The 17,570-nt window shown below is 31.1% G+C and overlaps 1 protein-coding gene across 3 annotated transcripts; it reads right to left on the bottom strand.

The window, feature by feature from the left end:
• Positions 1-6,118: 6,118 nt before the first annotated feature.
• On the bottom strand, positions 6,119-16,144 carry LOC133312418 (tryptophan--tRNA ligase, chloroplastic/mitochondrial). 3 transcript variants are annotated; one of them, XM_061513601.1, is made up of 15 exons: positions 16,048-16,144; positions 15,838-15,960; positions 15,682-15,769; positions 15,076-15,117; positions 13,718-13,807; positions 13,491-13,613; positions 12,679-12,750; positions 12,303-12,415; positions 12,160-12,181; positions 12,000-12,065; positions 11,632-11,688; positions 9,768-9,814; positions 9,513-9,594; positions 8,451-8,540; positions 6,121-6,706 (listed from the first exon to the last, which is right to left on the bottom strand). In XM_061513601.1, the coding sequence occupies exons 1-15, from the start codon at positions 16,104-16,106 to the stop codon at positions 6,572-6,574; spliced, it is 1,209 nt and encodes a 402-aa protein (XP_061369585.1). In that variant the 5' UTR covers positions 16,107-16,144; the 3' UTR covers positions 6,121-6,571. The 3 variants fall into 3 exon arrangements, with proteins under 3 accessions (XP_061369587.1, XP_061369586.1, XP_061369585.1); XM_061513603.1 differs by lacking the exon at positions 11,632-11,688 and having other exon boundaries at positions 6,119-6,706; XM_061513602.1 differs by lacking the exon at positions 15,076-15,117 and having other exon boundaries at positions 6,120-6,706.
• Positions 16,145-17,570: the final 1,426 nt, after the last annotated feature.

Genomic DNA, 17,570 nt, shown 5'->3' with positions numbered 1-17,570 from the left:
AGAATAAAGCTAGATTGTTGTATACAATCGACTCTTACGGGGTGTTTGGTAGATGAGAAATTTTTTTTTTCCGGGAATCTCAATTTTCAAAAATATGATTTTTACATTCAGTTTACGATAATATCCGGAAATCCTAGAAAAAGCCACGTACCAAACGGTTCCTTACATTTGTTATCGCAAGTTTAAGAAACCTTTTGTATCAGAATTTGCCCCCTTTATTACTCAACGAACATATTATCATTTAATAGTTTGAACCATACCCTATGTTGTAGTACTTTTCTTTCTAAAATAGTCCCCACATTTTAAATAAATCAGATCCACTGAAGTCTCAAATATCTGCCAAAGTTGTGTTTTTGAAGCATCATCCAAATAGGATAAATGAAAATTGAACCCTTTTTCTGTTAACAAAAATATGCAATTAGTATAGGACATCAAAAACCCAAATTTCTATTGAAATTAGAACTTTTGTTTTAGATATATAAGATTGATGGGATGTGAGATTAGCATTGAAGTATGATGACCAGAGAGACATTGATTCAAAACATTTTTATATATATAAAAACAATAAAGGATTTCTCCGATCAATGGAAATAAGTTATGTCTGGTGAGTTCAAAACGATGTCATTTTGGAACGGAAATTAAGGTATTTTTATAATTCTTTTTTTTTTTTTGTAAATAAAGAGGGGCTAAGCCCCAGAAGTGTTTTTGTAATTCTAATATATTACAGGGTTATATATCAGTTTTTATTATTTTAATTTTTTAATTTTATAACTCCAAAACGATATCGTTTTGAGCTCACTGGAGATAACTTTATCTATAGGAGAAATACTTTTCCATAAAAAAACATTTTTTTAACGACTTTAACAATGAAATGTAATGTAAGCTTTTAATTTTGATGCATTGTCAGTATAAAATCATTCAATTTTGTATTTGTATTGACATATAGTTTACTAAATTTGACTATATTAACAATTGTAATAACACATCATTAGATGTAAATGTAAACTTTTTCTTTTTATACAGTGACAGTATATCAAAATTAAATGTAATTCTGAATTTCATAACTGATCTTAATGATTTTTCTAATTAATAAATAAAGAAAATATTAAATATTTTTTATGTTTTCAGGACATTAAGTATATTCATTTTTTTATTTAGTACTTTCTCTATCAAATAGTAGGAAAATTATTAAGATAATGCTTTAAGAGGTAAAAGATTGCAAAACTCAAATTAAATTATAATATAAAATACTCATGTTAATTGTTGTTGTGTTATTATTATCATTATTACTATTATAGCGGAAAAAGTATTCAGTTTCAAGTCAACGTATCTGCAAAGAATATAATTTATCAATTATAAACCAATTTACCCCTTCAACTACAATAATAATAATAATATTGAAAATTTGCATCCATGTTTTTTTTGGGTTAAAATCAAAGTCGCAGTAGAGCAGTAATAAACTATTTAAAGATTTATATTAGGGTTTAATGTTTCTAAAGTGAATGTAGATAAATTATCTACATTCATTGCTAAAACGATGTCGTTTTGAGTTGAAAAATTAAAAAATTATAATGAAAAAGACTATTATAACCCTGAAATTAATTATAATTACAAAAATACCTTGATTTTCGGCTCAAAACGACGTCGTTTTGAGCTTAATGTAGATAAGTTATCTACATTGACTGTTGAAAAAGCGAACCCTTTATATTAAGTTACTTTGGTTTAAGGAAAATTATTTTTTCATACAGGAGATAACTTTCTCATATTGTGAGACATTGAAATCCGTATTTTTATTTATTTTTTCTTTTTTTAATAAGTGGTGGACTTCATTATTTATTGTATCTATGACATGAAAGATGTTACCTTATGTGATATGATAAAAGATTTAAGAGAAAAATGTTTGTCATTTTAAATGACAGAAAGTTATGTCATTTTAAGAGAGATATAGACACAGAAAATTTGGATTTTAAATTAAAAAAATCACTCACTTTCTCTCTCCCATGATTTCCGTTTTTCTGTGTCTATCTCTCTCCTAAAATGACATAACTTATATCATTTAAAATGACAAACACCAAACCCAAGATTTAAATGACCGAATCATTTTCCTTTTTTTTATAAAGTGTTTTCGTCATGTGGTGAGAGTTCCCCATTTCTCATTCTCCTTTATATCCAAATAAGCACTGGCGGATCCACGTGTGGGCATATGTCCGCAAGTGCGGACATTAAATTTTTGATTTTAGTTTTTTTTTTCTTTGTTGCAGATCCTTATTTGTCTCTTGGTTCAATATTTATAGCAAGAGTAAATATCCTTTTAAGTCCCTAAAAAAAATACGGTCCCCATTTTAGTTCCTTACAAAAAAAAAATAGTTTTGAGGTCCCTATAAAATTCAAAGTGGATCAATTTAGTTAAAATCGTGGTCCCTCACAAATTCAAAAAAGACCTACATCTACATTGACGGTAGAAAAACGAACCCTTTATATTAAGTTACTTTGGTTTAAGGAAAATTATTTTTTCATGCAATAGGAGATAACTTTCTCATATTGTGAGACATTGAAATCTGTATTTTTTATTTATTTCTCTTTTTTTAATAAGTGGTGGACTTCATTATTTATTGTATTTATGACATGAAAGATGTTATCTTATGTGATATGATAAAAGATTTAAATGACTGAATCATTTCCTTTTTTTTATAAAGTTTTTTCGTCATGTGGTGATATCACGAGAGTTCTCCATTTCCCATTCTCCTTTATATCCAAATAAGCACCGGCGAACCAACGTGGGCATATGTTCGAGAGTGCGGATATTAAATTTTTGATTTTAATTTTTCTTTTTTTTTTTCTTTGTTGCAGATCCTTATTTGTCTCCTGGTTCAATATAGTAAATATCCTTTTAAGTCCCTAAAAAAATACTATGGTCCACATTTTAGTCCGTTACAAAAAAAATTAGGTTTGAGGTCCCTAAAAAATTTAAAGTGGATCAATTTAGTTAAAATCGTGGTCCCTCACAAATTCCAAAAATACCTACATTAATCCCTCAAAAAGACCAAAATGGGTCCACTTTGAATTTCATAGGAACCAGGTGACTAATTTTTTTTTATAATGGACTAAAGTGGGGACCGAAGTTTTTTTAGGAACCAAAAATGATATTTATTCTTATATTAATTAGCAACGTAACAACATACGGAAATGATTAAAATAACGTAGCAATGCAAATTGATTATAGAAAAAACTTATTCTTCCTCCCATGTCACGTATCCATTCCCATGCTATCTTCACATTTGTTTCCTTTTTCATTTTTATAAAAAGAGAGGATTGATTGCAAGTCTGACATTCTCAAATAAGTTAATATCTAGAGACGAGGTCTTCACTGTGATTTTGCTTGCCTTCTGTATAGGTAGTGTTGACTTTTTTATTCATCACTATACTATAAAATGATGATATATGAATGTACTGGAGTATATTCTCATATTTGTTTTGGAGGATTTTCTTTACAAAAAAAAAATTCATGAATGTTACCCCGAACCCCGCCACTAAATGTGCAGACTTAAAGAAATTTTTCTGGGTCCGTCACTGCAAATAAGGCCACCTTAATCCTTAGTAGAAGGAAAAAAAATCATTTATCGTGCCGTCGACCAAAAATAAAAATTATGAGTACATGTCAGTAGCTCATTACCAAGGCTATGATTGTCGATAGAGTAATCATTATTTATCTGAAATATAGGAGAATGATCTGTTTACAAACTTTTTTGATAAATTTTTACAAATTACATTATCTTCTCTTGAGAGAACATAGTAAAACTAATATTCTCTGACGATAGTGTAGTTTGTAAAAGTTTGTAAATAAATAAATTTATAAATATAATCTGCTCTGAAATATAATCTTTAATAAGTGAATCACCTTTTTTATTAGTATGTACCATGAAAGTAATGTACCAAACTTGTATATTTAATAATTTCATGTGATTGTGAGATGTAAAAATCAGGAAAGTAGAGAATAACATGAAAGTGAAAATAGAGCAATAAAAGAAAAATTCTGAATTAGTTGTATAGAATATAAAATGAAATATTCTAATTCATCAATTCATTTGGTAAAAATGAAAGTAAAGCAAGAATTTATAAACAAAAGGATGGAAAAGCGTCCACTACATTTTTACCTGCCTATTGAGTAGAATAGAGATAACGACGAGTACATTTTCACTTTTTTTTTGTTATTTTATAGGATTATACTTATCTTATTTTGCATGAGATAAACAATTTTCCTACATACATAAAAGAGGGGTGGGTCCCACCTCTCTTTTTTTCTCTCCTCTTATATGTGGGTCCCTCTTTTTTCTCTCTCCTCTTATATGTGAGTCTCACTTGTAATTTTATTTCTACAACATGATATAACCATTTTTCTACACCATAAGAAAATTATTTTCCTATCTTATATATCAAACATACTATAGCGTTTTCATTTTTGCTTCGGAGTGAGTTTAACATAATTTCATAGATTAAAAGTTCATTAATACAGAAAATACCTAATTTATGAATTTGAGTTACCTCATTAAGTTTCACGCAATCCCATGGTATGCAAAGAAAGCTATTTTTTTTTAAAAAAAAAGTTGTGATACTTAAGGCAAATAGTTTTGACGTATTTATTTTATTTTTAATTACCGTATTTTCAGAGGTATTATTTTAAAACTATTTATATTTTGAACATCTCTTTGAAAATATAATTTGCTCACCCATGCACCCAATCTTGTTGAATTTATATATTTGATCTTCTTTTCAAATAATTTGTCATATATGATCCTCCCATAAAAAATTCCAATGAATTCTATTTGCAAGAACAGCAATTAGTAAAATATCGACTTAACCTTTTTAGTGAATTCAATCTCTTTTTCAGTGGGTTTGTATAACTTTTGAAAAAAGAAATTTCATGATATGATTTAAAAAAATAATTAAATTATGTGAAAAGTAATTTTATTACTTTTTTGAGATTTTTTTTTTCCAAAAAAACTCTTTTAATTATTATAAAATTTTGAATTCAAAAAAAACCTTTTGTTAAAAAACACGCACACACACACACACAAAACACACGACCCCTGGGATGACTTTCAATAAAAGACATTGTTTATCTTCAGAATATAAAGACACACGAATAAACGCAATAAAACTTTATGGCCTGCTTTTTTTCAAAGATGGAGAGCACCTGGCTCTGTTTTATTTCTAGAAAAGATTTAGTGAGAGAGAGGAAAACAAGCTGAATAATTCAAATACAATTAAATATCTATCACCATAAATCCAAAAGACGACACTGAAACAATCATCAATCACGATGTTCTATTAATTTCAATTTGAAAATAAGCTATGAATTCTGCGACTATTTGCACATCAAATGTTATTACTTATTACACATTCTTCTATTACTTTTTTCATAACAATTTATGTCATATACATGAATCACAGACATATTGACCTCTCCAGGCACAATATATCCATCACCATACAAGCACAGAAATAGTATAGACATTGCATCAAATTTTTTAGTTGCTAATGAGAATCTTACTTTAAATAAGCCAATGGTGGACCCTGACATCTCTCTTTTCGAATCATCCCCACCTACACAAGTCAGCTTACAGTTTAAAGAAGTGAATGAAAAGACACTGTTTATTCTTTTGCTGCCCTTCAAAGAAAAAGAGAAGGAAAGCACATTCACATTGACGTTAATCTATGTTTCTCTCTAATGGTTTCTGCAGATGCCCTATCACATTCACATTATTCGTGGAACTGATTCTGTGGCGTGTCAAAATACTTCTGGATGGGAAATAAACATGCTATATATATCTGATTGGAGGTTTTAATATTCTCCTTTGCAGTGGTATTCGATGTTGATAAGAATGCCACAATGGCGTCATAAACCCTTGATTAAATGTTACTTCGAGCATCTTAATAAAGACATGCTTGCATATAGCTCTGGTCAGCCCAATAATGGCTGTGAGCTTTCGCATATCATTGCTTGATTAAGAATATTTCTATTGTCAGTATCATCTGGCCAGAGATAAATTGAAAAACAAGAGGCTGTCCAATTCATTTGCTTGGGGGGAAAAAGCCCGTGTGAAGCAAGACATTCCAGAAGATTAACAAAATGACGAAAATTACTAATGAAGATCCAATTGATGAGCTAAAAATAAATTGGCTGTGTCACCATCACAAGGACTTAGTGGAGACAGAATTAAGATGACTTGGTCGAGTGTGTCTCCATCAAATACAATGGAAATCATTTCCCAATTTGAATTCATCAAACAGAACAAATAAATAATGAAGGAGATGAGATTGAAAATAAAATAAAATGAATGCCACAACCAAATTTATTGAGAAGTATAAAGGATATATAATGACCATTGCATCAAGAACTTATGGGACCTTTAGGCTTTGCATCAAAGAATCATTCCAATTGTAGTTGTCGAGTATAGCCCCATAAGATTACTCCAAAATTTATAGGGCAATAATAAATCATCCAAAAGGTAGCCTTTAAGTTGCTGTCCCACCAATCTTATAGTATACTTTTGCTTAGCATCAATTATCACTATCTCCTCAAAAATCCCATTGCTTGGTAAACATTATGAAGTGTAGCATCCGCTATATCTGCTGCATTTCTAGCACCTTCAGCCAAAACTTCATCTAAATAACCTGAATCAGACATGATCTCCTCATAGCGAACCTGCCAAAGTTAGAAAAAACAATGGAATGACAACATGGACCCCATTCTCACTAAGGAAAACATAGGGGGCAAACTGTTTTCTAAGGGAAACAATTTTGTCAGCAAAGCAATAATAAAGAGCACAGGGAACTACATAATAGAGCGAAGCAGAAGGCCTCAGAGGATAAATTCTTGACAACATGAACATTAGACTCAGTGCATGACCGAATGACAATATTCAGCAATGGTTAAAAATAACTAATCACAAACCTGCGCATGCCCCTATGCAAATGCATACGCCAAAATTCACCCCAAGATCAACAAATTTCAAGGAGAAATATCCACTATGACTACTAACTTAATACAGTCAGATTTCATTACTATGAACTGGACCCAATTACATCAGCAAGCAACCCAGCCAAGTTAAGTCCGCAAACCTAGTTGTATCAGTGTCTAGGTCCCTTTTAGGGCTGATCAACCCCGTAAATAGGATGTATTCCATCCACTCAAACCTATTTGACCCACTTGACATGTTCAACCTAGTAAGAGGTTAATAAAACCATTTCTTTTGACAATTAATTAAAAATGTGGTTAGGTAGTAAAGAATTGTCCAGTCAGTTTAAAAATCAAATTTTAGATTGTTAGAAACCATGTAAATCCAAAGTTAAAGACTAAATGAATGGTTGGAAAAGCAACGAATAACTAGAGTGAAATGATAAATTAATCTAAAACGGAAATTTATAGAGTTTTATTTTGAGTAAGAGTTAAAATTTAATTATTCCACTAACAAAAATTTATGCAGTCCTATGGTTTTAAGTTTTTGTTAGCAAGTACTTAGCACCGAAGACTTTCAGTGGAGTAGTGGACTCAGATAGGTCAAAGGGAGAAGGTATTTCATCTCTCAGCAAACATGCATGCCTATAAGCTACAAAAGAAGTGTTTATAGAGTCACAACATAAACTGATGGCCTACTAAAACTCAAGCATAGGCTTTTAACACATAATAAATGAATAAAAGAAACAAAACTTGGAATTTATAGAAGAAAGCAACTCGATCCAAACAAGGACAAGTTGTTCTGATTCCTAGTCTCCCCCCCAAGAAAAGAAGTTATAAAAAATGAGTTATGCACTAACTTTTTCTTACAACACGAGGATTGTGCTTGAATAACAGTTTCAAACGTAATTCCGAACTACAAATTATTGTATTTCTAGATTTCTAACAGCTAGTTGATTGTTTGGGCAGAAAAAATGAAAATTGTGTCGGTGTTCCTTGTGTGTTGCAAACACATTCCAGCAGTTTAAAGTTTGTTGCTTCTGCTGAAATCCCATTTTGTAGGCTCAGCCGTTTGGGACTAGTTTACATTAATACCCCCGTTTCTTATAATCAAATAATATTACAGAATAACATTATTTCTTTTGGTAATTTTATATAAAACTATCCAAACAATACTTATTTTCATAGAATCAAATCCAAACATAAAACCCATGCTTTCAAAATTAATTCTTTTCAAAAGTAATTAAACCCTATTTATCCAAACACACAATATGTCAACTTAGTGATTAGAAATGCTGACTAACTAATAAAGACTAAATGGGGCTAAGTTGTTGCACACTTCTGTCAAAAATTATCCCTTGAGAAGACAAAGAAATAAGATGGATTCCACCGGTAAATGAATAAAGGATGAGAATGTAAATTGGTACAGATTAAACAATCATTATTGCGGAGCCATAAAATCTTAACAAAGGTAACATTTAAGAGGTGAAACCTGAATGGGATGCAAGTGATCAATCAAGGCATCTGTTAAAAGAACCTTGAACGTGCCCCAATTCATGTTTTGGCATTCCTGCACAACTTCCTGTAAATAAAAATGGGTATCAAATAAAATCTCTGCAGAGTTTGAAAGTCAAGCAATCCTGCATGATTGGGAAACATTTTAAATAAATATTTCATTTTAAATTTTAAACAGGATCTCCCTCCGTACACATAAAACTTCAATATCTCATCTCGCCACCTGACTTTTGCCTTTACAAATTAATGCCCATGGATTCTTCTCAATTGGCAGCAATATGTTGAGGAAGTTTAAAAGATATTAATGTGAATGCCATAATTTGAGAAAGACTAATTCTTGATCATGACTTAGAAACAGACAACATATTCTTGAAGCATATATCAGACCATCTTAGTAAACTTTGCAAAGACCCATTAACCTAACAACTCTAGCTTTTTAAAACAATTTACAAAGACTACACGGGACATCCTCCCAATCCCAATGCCTATATTTGTTAGTTATAGAAAGAAACTCTTAAGATAAACCATCAAAAAAGACCTTGATCTAATGGCCTTTCCAAAATTTTGGATTTTGATAGAGGACAATGGCATTGTTTGATCCCAGCCAGCTATAGCAGCACAATCTACTAAAATTTGTCCCCTTTTAATGCCTTTTCCTCACTGAACCCAGGGTTTTTGCTGCATGCAAGTATTTTTGTTCGAAAGTTGACATATAACTAATGGAATGCTTAGAGTATCTCTATTTCCAACTAAAATAAATACCAACGGAATTTACATATATATTTAATGGAAAGGAAAATAACAGTAGCAATAACTAAATGTTCTTTCCTTTTAGGCCAATTTATTTTTTATCTTTAAAAGACCAGAAGCGGACAGTTTATAACATTACACACACAAAAGGAAAACCATAAAGAAAGTTAAAATTAGACATGGAAATCATTAAAAATACTTAATTTAATTAGGCAGATTCCAGAACCACTAAGAAGATATTTACATCTGAAATAAGTAAAAGGACAAAAAAATATAATGGATTTCTGACCTCTTTCGTCTTTCCTGAAATGAGCTGGTATATGGAAAGAAGATTGTTACATTCAGGCCTCTCAGAATTGTCAAATTCCAAGCTGTAAGATTCGCCACAGAGTGCACAAGTAATTTGAGAACTTACAAATAAAAGATTCAGAAACGTTTGTAAAATACAAGTAAATGAAGAAAAAAGAAAGCATCTACAGACAAAACCTCCAAGGTCCAGGATCATCATACAATAATATTACAAGTGGGAAATAACAATACTAACCCCGGAAATGAATCAGTTTTGCAACGTTTGATCTTGTTTGCTATAAGCTACAAAACAAATAAACAAACTCAGATGAGAAAGCAGGGGAGAATTAACATCTACAGGACAAATAGCAAACTTCTATTAATAGTCAATTTCAGTCATATAGTAATACGCAAGTTGCAAAGAATAATTCATTCAATATGGTTTACAGCAGAAGCATTGGAAATTAAGTCCACATAATCACCGCGATGGGGTCGAGTCTGCAACGCCTGATCACAAACAAGTAAACTTGATCCTAAGACTGCCACGATACCATACATCTAATCCAATAGGAAACTAAGTTAATTTCTTATAAAAAAGACCATTTGCAATTTTATTTCATTTTATTTTATTTTCATGAATAAGACCACCCTCTGTATTTGTAATACATTTCTCCTTGATATTGACACTTTGTTCTCTTTATTTAAAAGATATGAAACTAAACCTCTCTAAATTCTTCCCAACCTACATCTGCGTGCCAAATAGAAGTAAATGTTAACAAGATCAATTTACTATGCAGACTAGCAGAGTAGCCGTTCAACTTTCTTCAAAGAATGCACATTCGATTTATGCTGTTAGACCTTGAAAAATAATGGAAAGACAATATAATAGACAAACTATCAATCATTGTCCTGCTCTACAAAACTTTGAAACACAACCAAAGTGTAATCTCACATTCATATCTATTGCATCAGACAGGACATGATAAATTTGTTCCATAATTATTTTCTTTTTCATTTTTTATAACAAAAATTATTGATGAGTAAGGAAGAAATTAAAAGCAAGAGGATAAGATATCCTAAAAAAAAAGATAAAGGAGCAAACCAAATATTACGTAAAGTAAAAATAAATAGGAATAAAATCATTAGGGTATCCTCAGAAACCAATAATCTGTGTAGCAAAAACCACATCTCCACTGAGCCAAGCACAACTACCCCAATTATCATAGCCAGCATATTACCTCAAAGATATACCTTCCTAATAGGAACTTAGGGAGACTAGAGTACCAAAAAATGCAGATATGAGAGAACAGAAAAAAAAGAGAGAGAGATAGAGAAATAAAGCTATTCTCTATTATTGAGTATCAAGAATCAGGAAGGGTGATCTCCAAGGAATGTCCCCTTTTATAACTGATCAATGCGCTCCATCACAGATTATTTCAAAAGATGCTCCCCTTATACAAATTCTATAATTTATCCAACTAACTGCTTAGCTGTCATTCTAACTGAATAACTGTGATCCTAATTCCCTGATCATTTTGGTATAAACTCTACATACTTCCCCCCGAACACCTTGAGTCTCATCCCTAACACTTCCCAACATATAGATGCTAAATAAAAGGCATCTTAAAACTTGCCTAAAAGATAAATAACTGCTTTATTTCCCTCTATCACCTTTGCATCCCCCATAATTCACCGCAGTGGCTCTGAAGTTTCTTTTAATTTTTTTCCCCAGAGTCATAAAATTATCTCAAAAAACTCCACTGAAACCAAGATGAGAAATTATAATGGGAATATAATATATATCCACCAACTTTTAATCAGATTCATACAGTGGTTCAGAAATAAAAATCATAGATAAATCAAAGGAATTTCAGAACTTTTTCATAATTGAATGCTACAGCTTACAAGATAATGCCTATGATGACATAAAAATTTGCTCATATACCATATGCAGATCACACCTGCTGCCTCTAACATCAACCAATTACAAGCCACATGAAATTCCCATATATATTTTAAATGTAAACAGTTCAGAAAACAATTATACATTATGCACTATGCAGTAAAGCCTACATTAAAAAAAAAAAAAAGATTTTCTTTTAATGAATATAGTAACTTACATCTTTAGAATCAAGAATATTGATTCTGGATTGATCAGACGGTGCAGACTTTGACATCTATAAAATTGAACCCAGAACAAATGTCAGAACAAAGTTATATGTTCAAATTAACAAATATTGTTCTGCAGTTCAATTCCCAAAAAATATGCCATCGATAGCAGGCAACCTCCTTTAGTTACTATCATACTGCTTTATTTGATGCTAAAACAGATATATCTGACATACCAGCTGAATTTTAAAGAATTAATAATAGAGAAAAGAACTGGCACATATTCTTTACAATTTACAGAACTAGATACAGAAAGTGTGTGTGTGCACAACGTATACACATATAAGAGGGGGGAAAAAGAGAGGAAAAAATAGAAAACCTTGGAAAGGCCATCAGTTAAGGACATAATTCGGGCTCCAGCTGGAGGTATAAGTGGCTCTGGAACCTATATCCCGAAAGGTGCAGTTAGAAAAAAAAATAAAAAAATTCCACTGCATTATGATTTATTAGCTCTTTTTAATGAGTGAAATATAACTTGCCTTAAATAGAGCACCACCTCGGCTGTCATAAATGTACAAAATAAAAACGGTCAAGCCTAATGTAAAATCTAATAATGAAGCTAAATATTTCAACCCCCATCTTTAGGATAGTTTGTATGTCTAGTTTAAAATCAATTCCTCACCCGCCTAATTTCTTCCACTTTCTTCCTCCATATAAATTATTAACCCGGTCAGCTAAGTCACGGGTCAACTCCAAATGCTGCTTTTGATCTTCGCCAACAGGGACAAAATCAGACTGCAGAAGCATGCTGCAATTTATAAGAATTATTCTTATTCAAGGAAAAAATAATCTATCATCAGAATACATTTTAAATAAAACTTTCTAAAAATTTGAGGATGCAGAAACTAATCAAGCAAAGCTACAATCATAAATAAGTAACATTAGCATATTTACTAGGTATTTTAACTTTCATTACTACATCATACATCAGAAAAAGATAAATATAAACACAGACTGTGACTTGTAAAATTTCCACAAGGTAGAGTGTCAGAAACCACCTGGTATAGAAGTATATCAGAAGCCATCAGAACAGGATAAGTCAAAAGGGCAACCCCAACTTCCTCGTCTCCCTACAAATCCAATTCCAAAAGAATCAGTTATTTGGATCCATGAAAATATACAAGCCTGCATGACGAGAACTAAGGAAAAAACAAAGGGCCAGGTTTAGCAAACCTACATTGGCCAAAGACAAGCTGCGTAGTACAATCCGACAGCAAGTAAAATAAATAAATAAATAACTTGAATGTTATTATTTTAGAATAGGCTTTACGATTTATCAATGCCTAAACATCTGAATATAAACTTTTGCTTTTCATTATTTAAAGTGCAGCCACCAAAAGATCAATAGCTGGCAGTACTGAGAAGTGAAACACAATCAAAGCTCAAAAAGGCTGTGGGTTATACTCAAGTTCTTGACATTAAAAACAAAATCTTATTTCCATTTTTATTTGTACTTATTCATGAAAAACTGCTGCCATATATATGACAATTTTTTTATTTTCCAACTGTTCCTAAAATTAAATGCGCAGCAGTAGTAACACTTTCACAACCAACTTAGAATTCAAAATATAAAAGGAAAAAGTCAGTCGAAAGTAAATCTTCTATTTGAATCCTATTCCCAAAGATTGTTTAATTCAAGAATCAAATTAAACTATCTTACTTCAGGAAGACCACCGCCGAGAAGGAAATGAATTAGGAGGCAATAAATAATAAAAATAAAACTTAACACATCAAATTAGATTCATAAAACAGGGAAAATAAGAAATAAATTAAAATTGAAAATTAGGAATTCATACAGCTACAAACGCACCGCCTTGCGAGATTTCTCTTTAAACTGTATCATTTTGTTCAGCCAACCAATTGGTGTTGTGGAACTTAGCAGCCACATCAATTCTACATGTGCTCGAACATGAGACTGTACAAAAACTGAAGCCTGTATGCACAAATGAATGTCATTTATCCACAGTGGTTATGAGTCCGACATTTCCACCATAAATACTATTTCCCAAAAAGTTCCAAGCAAAAGTTTCAAAGAACCTTTGAAGGATTCACTCCACATGCCAGGTAAATGGCTGCAGTTGACCTTATAGCCTTAGACAATTGTTGTACATCATAAGGTAATGTAATCTGTAAGATAAAATCTGAAGGACTGAGAAATGAGACAGTTTCATTCAAAATTAAGAAAACGGGAAACTGGCTTTAATTAGTAATTAAGTACAATGAAAAGCATAAAATTAGTCCTCAAATTCCTCTCAAAAAAACCAATATACTTAGTCAGATCATAATTTAAGGTGTATGCCACGAAGCATGAACACTTCAGAAGAGGAGTGGTATCAAACACGAAGTGGAATTACAAATCCTAACGAGGCACTTCAAAATTTGCTGTGACAGTCTATGATGCACCGACACGGGACACGACACGACGACACGTTAATTCTAAAAATGTCATATTTCGACACGTTAGGACACGTTTTGATATTAAATAAAAAATTTAATATATATAATATAATTTATATTTAATACATATAACCGTCCATAATAAGTCATATAACCAATCAAATATTCAAATTTCATAACATAAATATAAATAAAAATATTTTTTCGTATTTTGTTAATTTTTCAGGTATAATTTCATAACAGAAAAAAATTGATTTATAAATTATTTTTTTATATTTAGTTAATAAAATAAAATTAAGACTTAAAAAAAAAAAACGTGTCGGAGCGTTGACCACGTGTCGGAGAGTTGACCGCGTGTCGGAACGTGTCAGAGCATGTCGGTGTCCGACAAGCAAATTTTTTTACAAAATGTGTGTCCGTGCTTCTGAGGTGACAGTGTTGTAGTGTTTGTGTCCATGTGATCTCCAGTGTCCATGCCTCATAGGTTGAATATCTTTGACCTAAAAAAGTCTGGCCACAATTTATACTATCAACAAAGATAATTTGCGAGGATTCCGGTTGAAATCTAAACGCTAAATAAAAATGAACATCTAAACTATAAGAAAAAGCTGAACCCATATTATCCTAAAAATTTCAATCATTATCCTCAGTTATAAGCAAATACGTGAATTTGCTTGGGCAGCTCAGCATCATCAAGAAGAGGTCTTGAATATTTGACCTATTTAAAAAGCCAAAGTACATTGGCTGCAGAAACTGCAAATGGTACGATATCAAGTCCGCACTTGAGGTAATAGCAAACTGACTAAAGCTCAGAAACAGAAGCAGCGCAGATAAACGGAAAATCCTGAATTTCAAGATTCTATCTTTTTCATATGATTAACACCAAAAAAATCTAATTATATGAGCTCAAACCTGTAATTCTAACAACAAAAAGAGAAAAATAAAAGCATCATTTGGGAGCTTCATGAGTTTAGGTAGTAGGAGGAATATGGACATACCGCATGCAGGTCCACAATGAAGAAAAGTGTATCATATGCATTCTGCCAAATGAAAACAATATCATGTCTTAAAAAGTAATGCGGATCTGTGAATCAAGACAATTAACTCGTATTTCATGCCGAAGCCGAACCCAATTAGGTCAAATATATAAGTAAACTGTACTAGTGTACTCCTTTGTCCAAGTCATGTTATACCTCAATAATATTAGAAAGGTTTTTTAAAAAAAAAATGGTGACCTGGGATGTAGGAAATAAAGAGCGTGCATAATTGGAAATCCCCACAGCCCAGCTTAAATTGAGTATTCAAGAACAATATGGCTGTGTTCTCACCATTAGATTGTTCTGGGAATATTATCATAACTATTCACTCAATACTACTGAGTTGTAGAGGAGAATGTGCATATGAGAGATGGCAAGTGAGATAAATTAAATATTGAGTTGGACACATTAAACAAAGCTTTTTGCGTGTGACTCATAAGAAACCAAAAATTAAACAAGTTCTATAGGTTTTAGTATCCATAGAACTTGAATACACCGATGATAGTAAAAAAGAGTAACTCATCTCAAAATTCCAAATTAAAATTAAAAAAATAAAATGTTCAAAACCTGAAGGGCAACCCAATTCTTGATGGCGCCAAAATAGTTTCCGAGGTGAATTGAACCCGTGGGTTGAACTCCTGACACTACTCGTTTCCTGTGGAAAGAAGTATTTGAATAAACGACAATAAATGAGCAACGAACGACAAATAAAATGTGTATTACTTGACAGAGGTTGGAGTCGGAGTCGGAGTCGGAGTCTCTGAAGAAGGAGTAGCAGATACAGTAGTACAACACCGGATGCATGAGTCTCTGAGGCGAGAACGAAAGAGGGTTGAAGCACACGACCTGTTTGTTGAAAGTTGTTAATGAAAATCATAAGACAGAGTTGGAAGAAAAACGACGAGATAAGAGAGCGTAGCGTGTATAGTGTACAGCGTAGGGGAGAAGCGTGGACAACAACATGATAGAACCACGAAATGAGAAACACCCATCTTCCACCTTACTCCTTACTGGTCAATCTCCACACACTTATCTCTTATAATCAAGTGTAACATTTCACTCTAATTCTCCCTATGTTTCTTAATTATTATTATGTTCTTAATTCCCGTTTTTTATCATCTAATTAAAATTGCTCCTCTAAAATCAACTTCAAAGTATCATTTGATATCCAAAGTAATTTTTTTAACCTCAATTTTTAACAATTATTTAATTGAACATCAATTATTTTAAAATTAATTGTACTAAAATCTAAAATAAATGGACCTAAAATATCTGTAAAAATTTAGAAATAAATCTTCTTATTTTTTTTATTTTTTTGGTAAATATAAAGGGTTTTATAATTATCATTTAGTATGAGAATTGAAATTTTCTTACTTTCGATTTTCGTGCTGATACCAGATCTTACATATAATTTTTTCTAACATATAGATATCACGTGATTTTTATCTCTATAACATGAGATTTTTATTCTCGTTCAATATGAGAATTATAAAACCCAAATATAAATCTTTTCTTGTTAATGTCATGTGATGTATATGTCTCTTTATTAATACTTTTTAATGAAATTTCATAAAACATCATTTATTTGACATGTATTAAAAGAGATAAATATAAAAAACTTGTACTGTATTATGGCATAAAAATTTGGCTCGAGGAGATCTTTGGACTATGCCTTTTGCAATTTTCCATTGTTATAATGAAAGTCACCATTGTACCAGCAAATTTTATTTCAATTCCTAATATAACCGTTTAGACAATAAAATATGTGTATTTTAAAAGAGTTTAATATTTATTAGGTAAAAGATAAATTTATCTCTTATGCACGTTATAAAACATATGTGAGTCGTACGAAGAGAAAAAAATATCTCATATATTTTTATATATGTGTAAAAGATAAATTTATCTAAATCATTTAAAAAATATGTACAGATAATTCTATCATGTGGCAATGGATAACCAAATATACAGTAAAAATAAGGAAAAATATTTTCTATATTATAGGAGAATTATTTTTTTGTGACCCTTCAATTTTTGTGTGTAATCTTTTTTTAATAAATGTGAACTCTATAAAAGATATATTTATAAAAGATATATTTATAGAAGATATATCTATAGCATAAAAAAGGGATTTTATTAGTCTCATATTAAAAGAGATAAGTTATCTCTATTTTCAAAAAAAAAAATAAGTTATCTCATGTCATACAGATAAACTTATGAACTTCATCACCGGAAAAAATAAAAAAGAAAATAGCACAGTTATCAAAAAAAATGTATAGAAAGAAAAACTTATCTTATATAACACGACAATAATTTTTCACTAATAAAAATTTCTATCCAAACATAAAACTGACGAGTGTAACATCTCATTGTGTGTTAATTAAAATATATTTCATGTCGGAGAATTCTCACCTTATATATAAGGGTAGATCAGTGGTTACGAGGGAAGAGGTTAGGAA

This window comes from Gastrolobium bilobum, unplaced genomic scaffold (genome assembly GCF_033153095.1).
Source record: "Gastrolobium bilobum isolate Gb01-03AN ecotype WA unplaced genomic scaffold, APGP_CSIRO_Gbil_v1 utg3492, whole genome shotgun sequence".
NCBI lineage: Eukaryota > Viridiplantae > Streptophyta > Magnoliopsida > Fabales > Fabaceae > Gastrolobium > Gastrolobium bilobum.
The sequence above is the reverse complement of the archived record's forward strand: the minus strand, read 5'-3'. Positions and strand labels throughout refer to the sequence as shown.

Bases quoted from the DNA above. Each gene is read 5' to 3' on its own strand.
- LOC133312418 (XM_061513601.1), bottom strand. From the start codon at position 16,106: ATGGGTGTTTCTCATTTCGTGGTTCTATCATGTTGTTGTCCACGCTTC. The intron at 13,614-13,717 runs GTTCTTTGAAAC...TTGTGCATACAG, and splicing joins GTGGAGTGAATCCTTCAAAG to GCTTCAGTTTTTGTACAGTC. The intron at 12,416-12,678 runs GTGGTTTCTGAC...ATGCTTCTGCAG, and splicing joins CTGATATACTTCTATACCAG to TCTGATTTTGTCCCTGTTGG.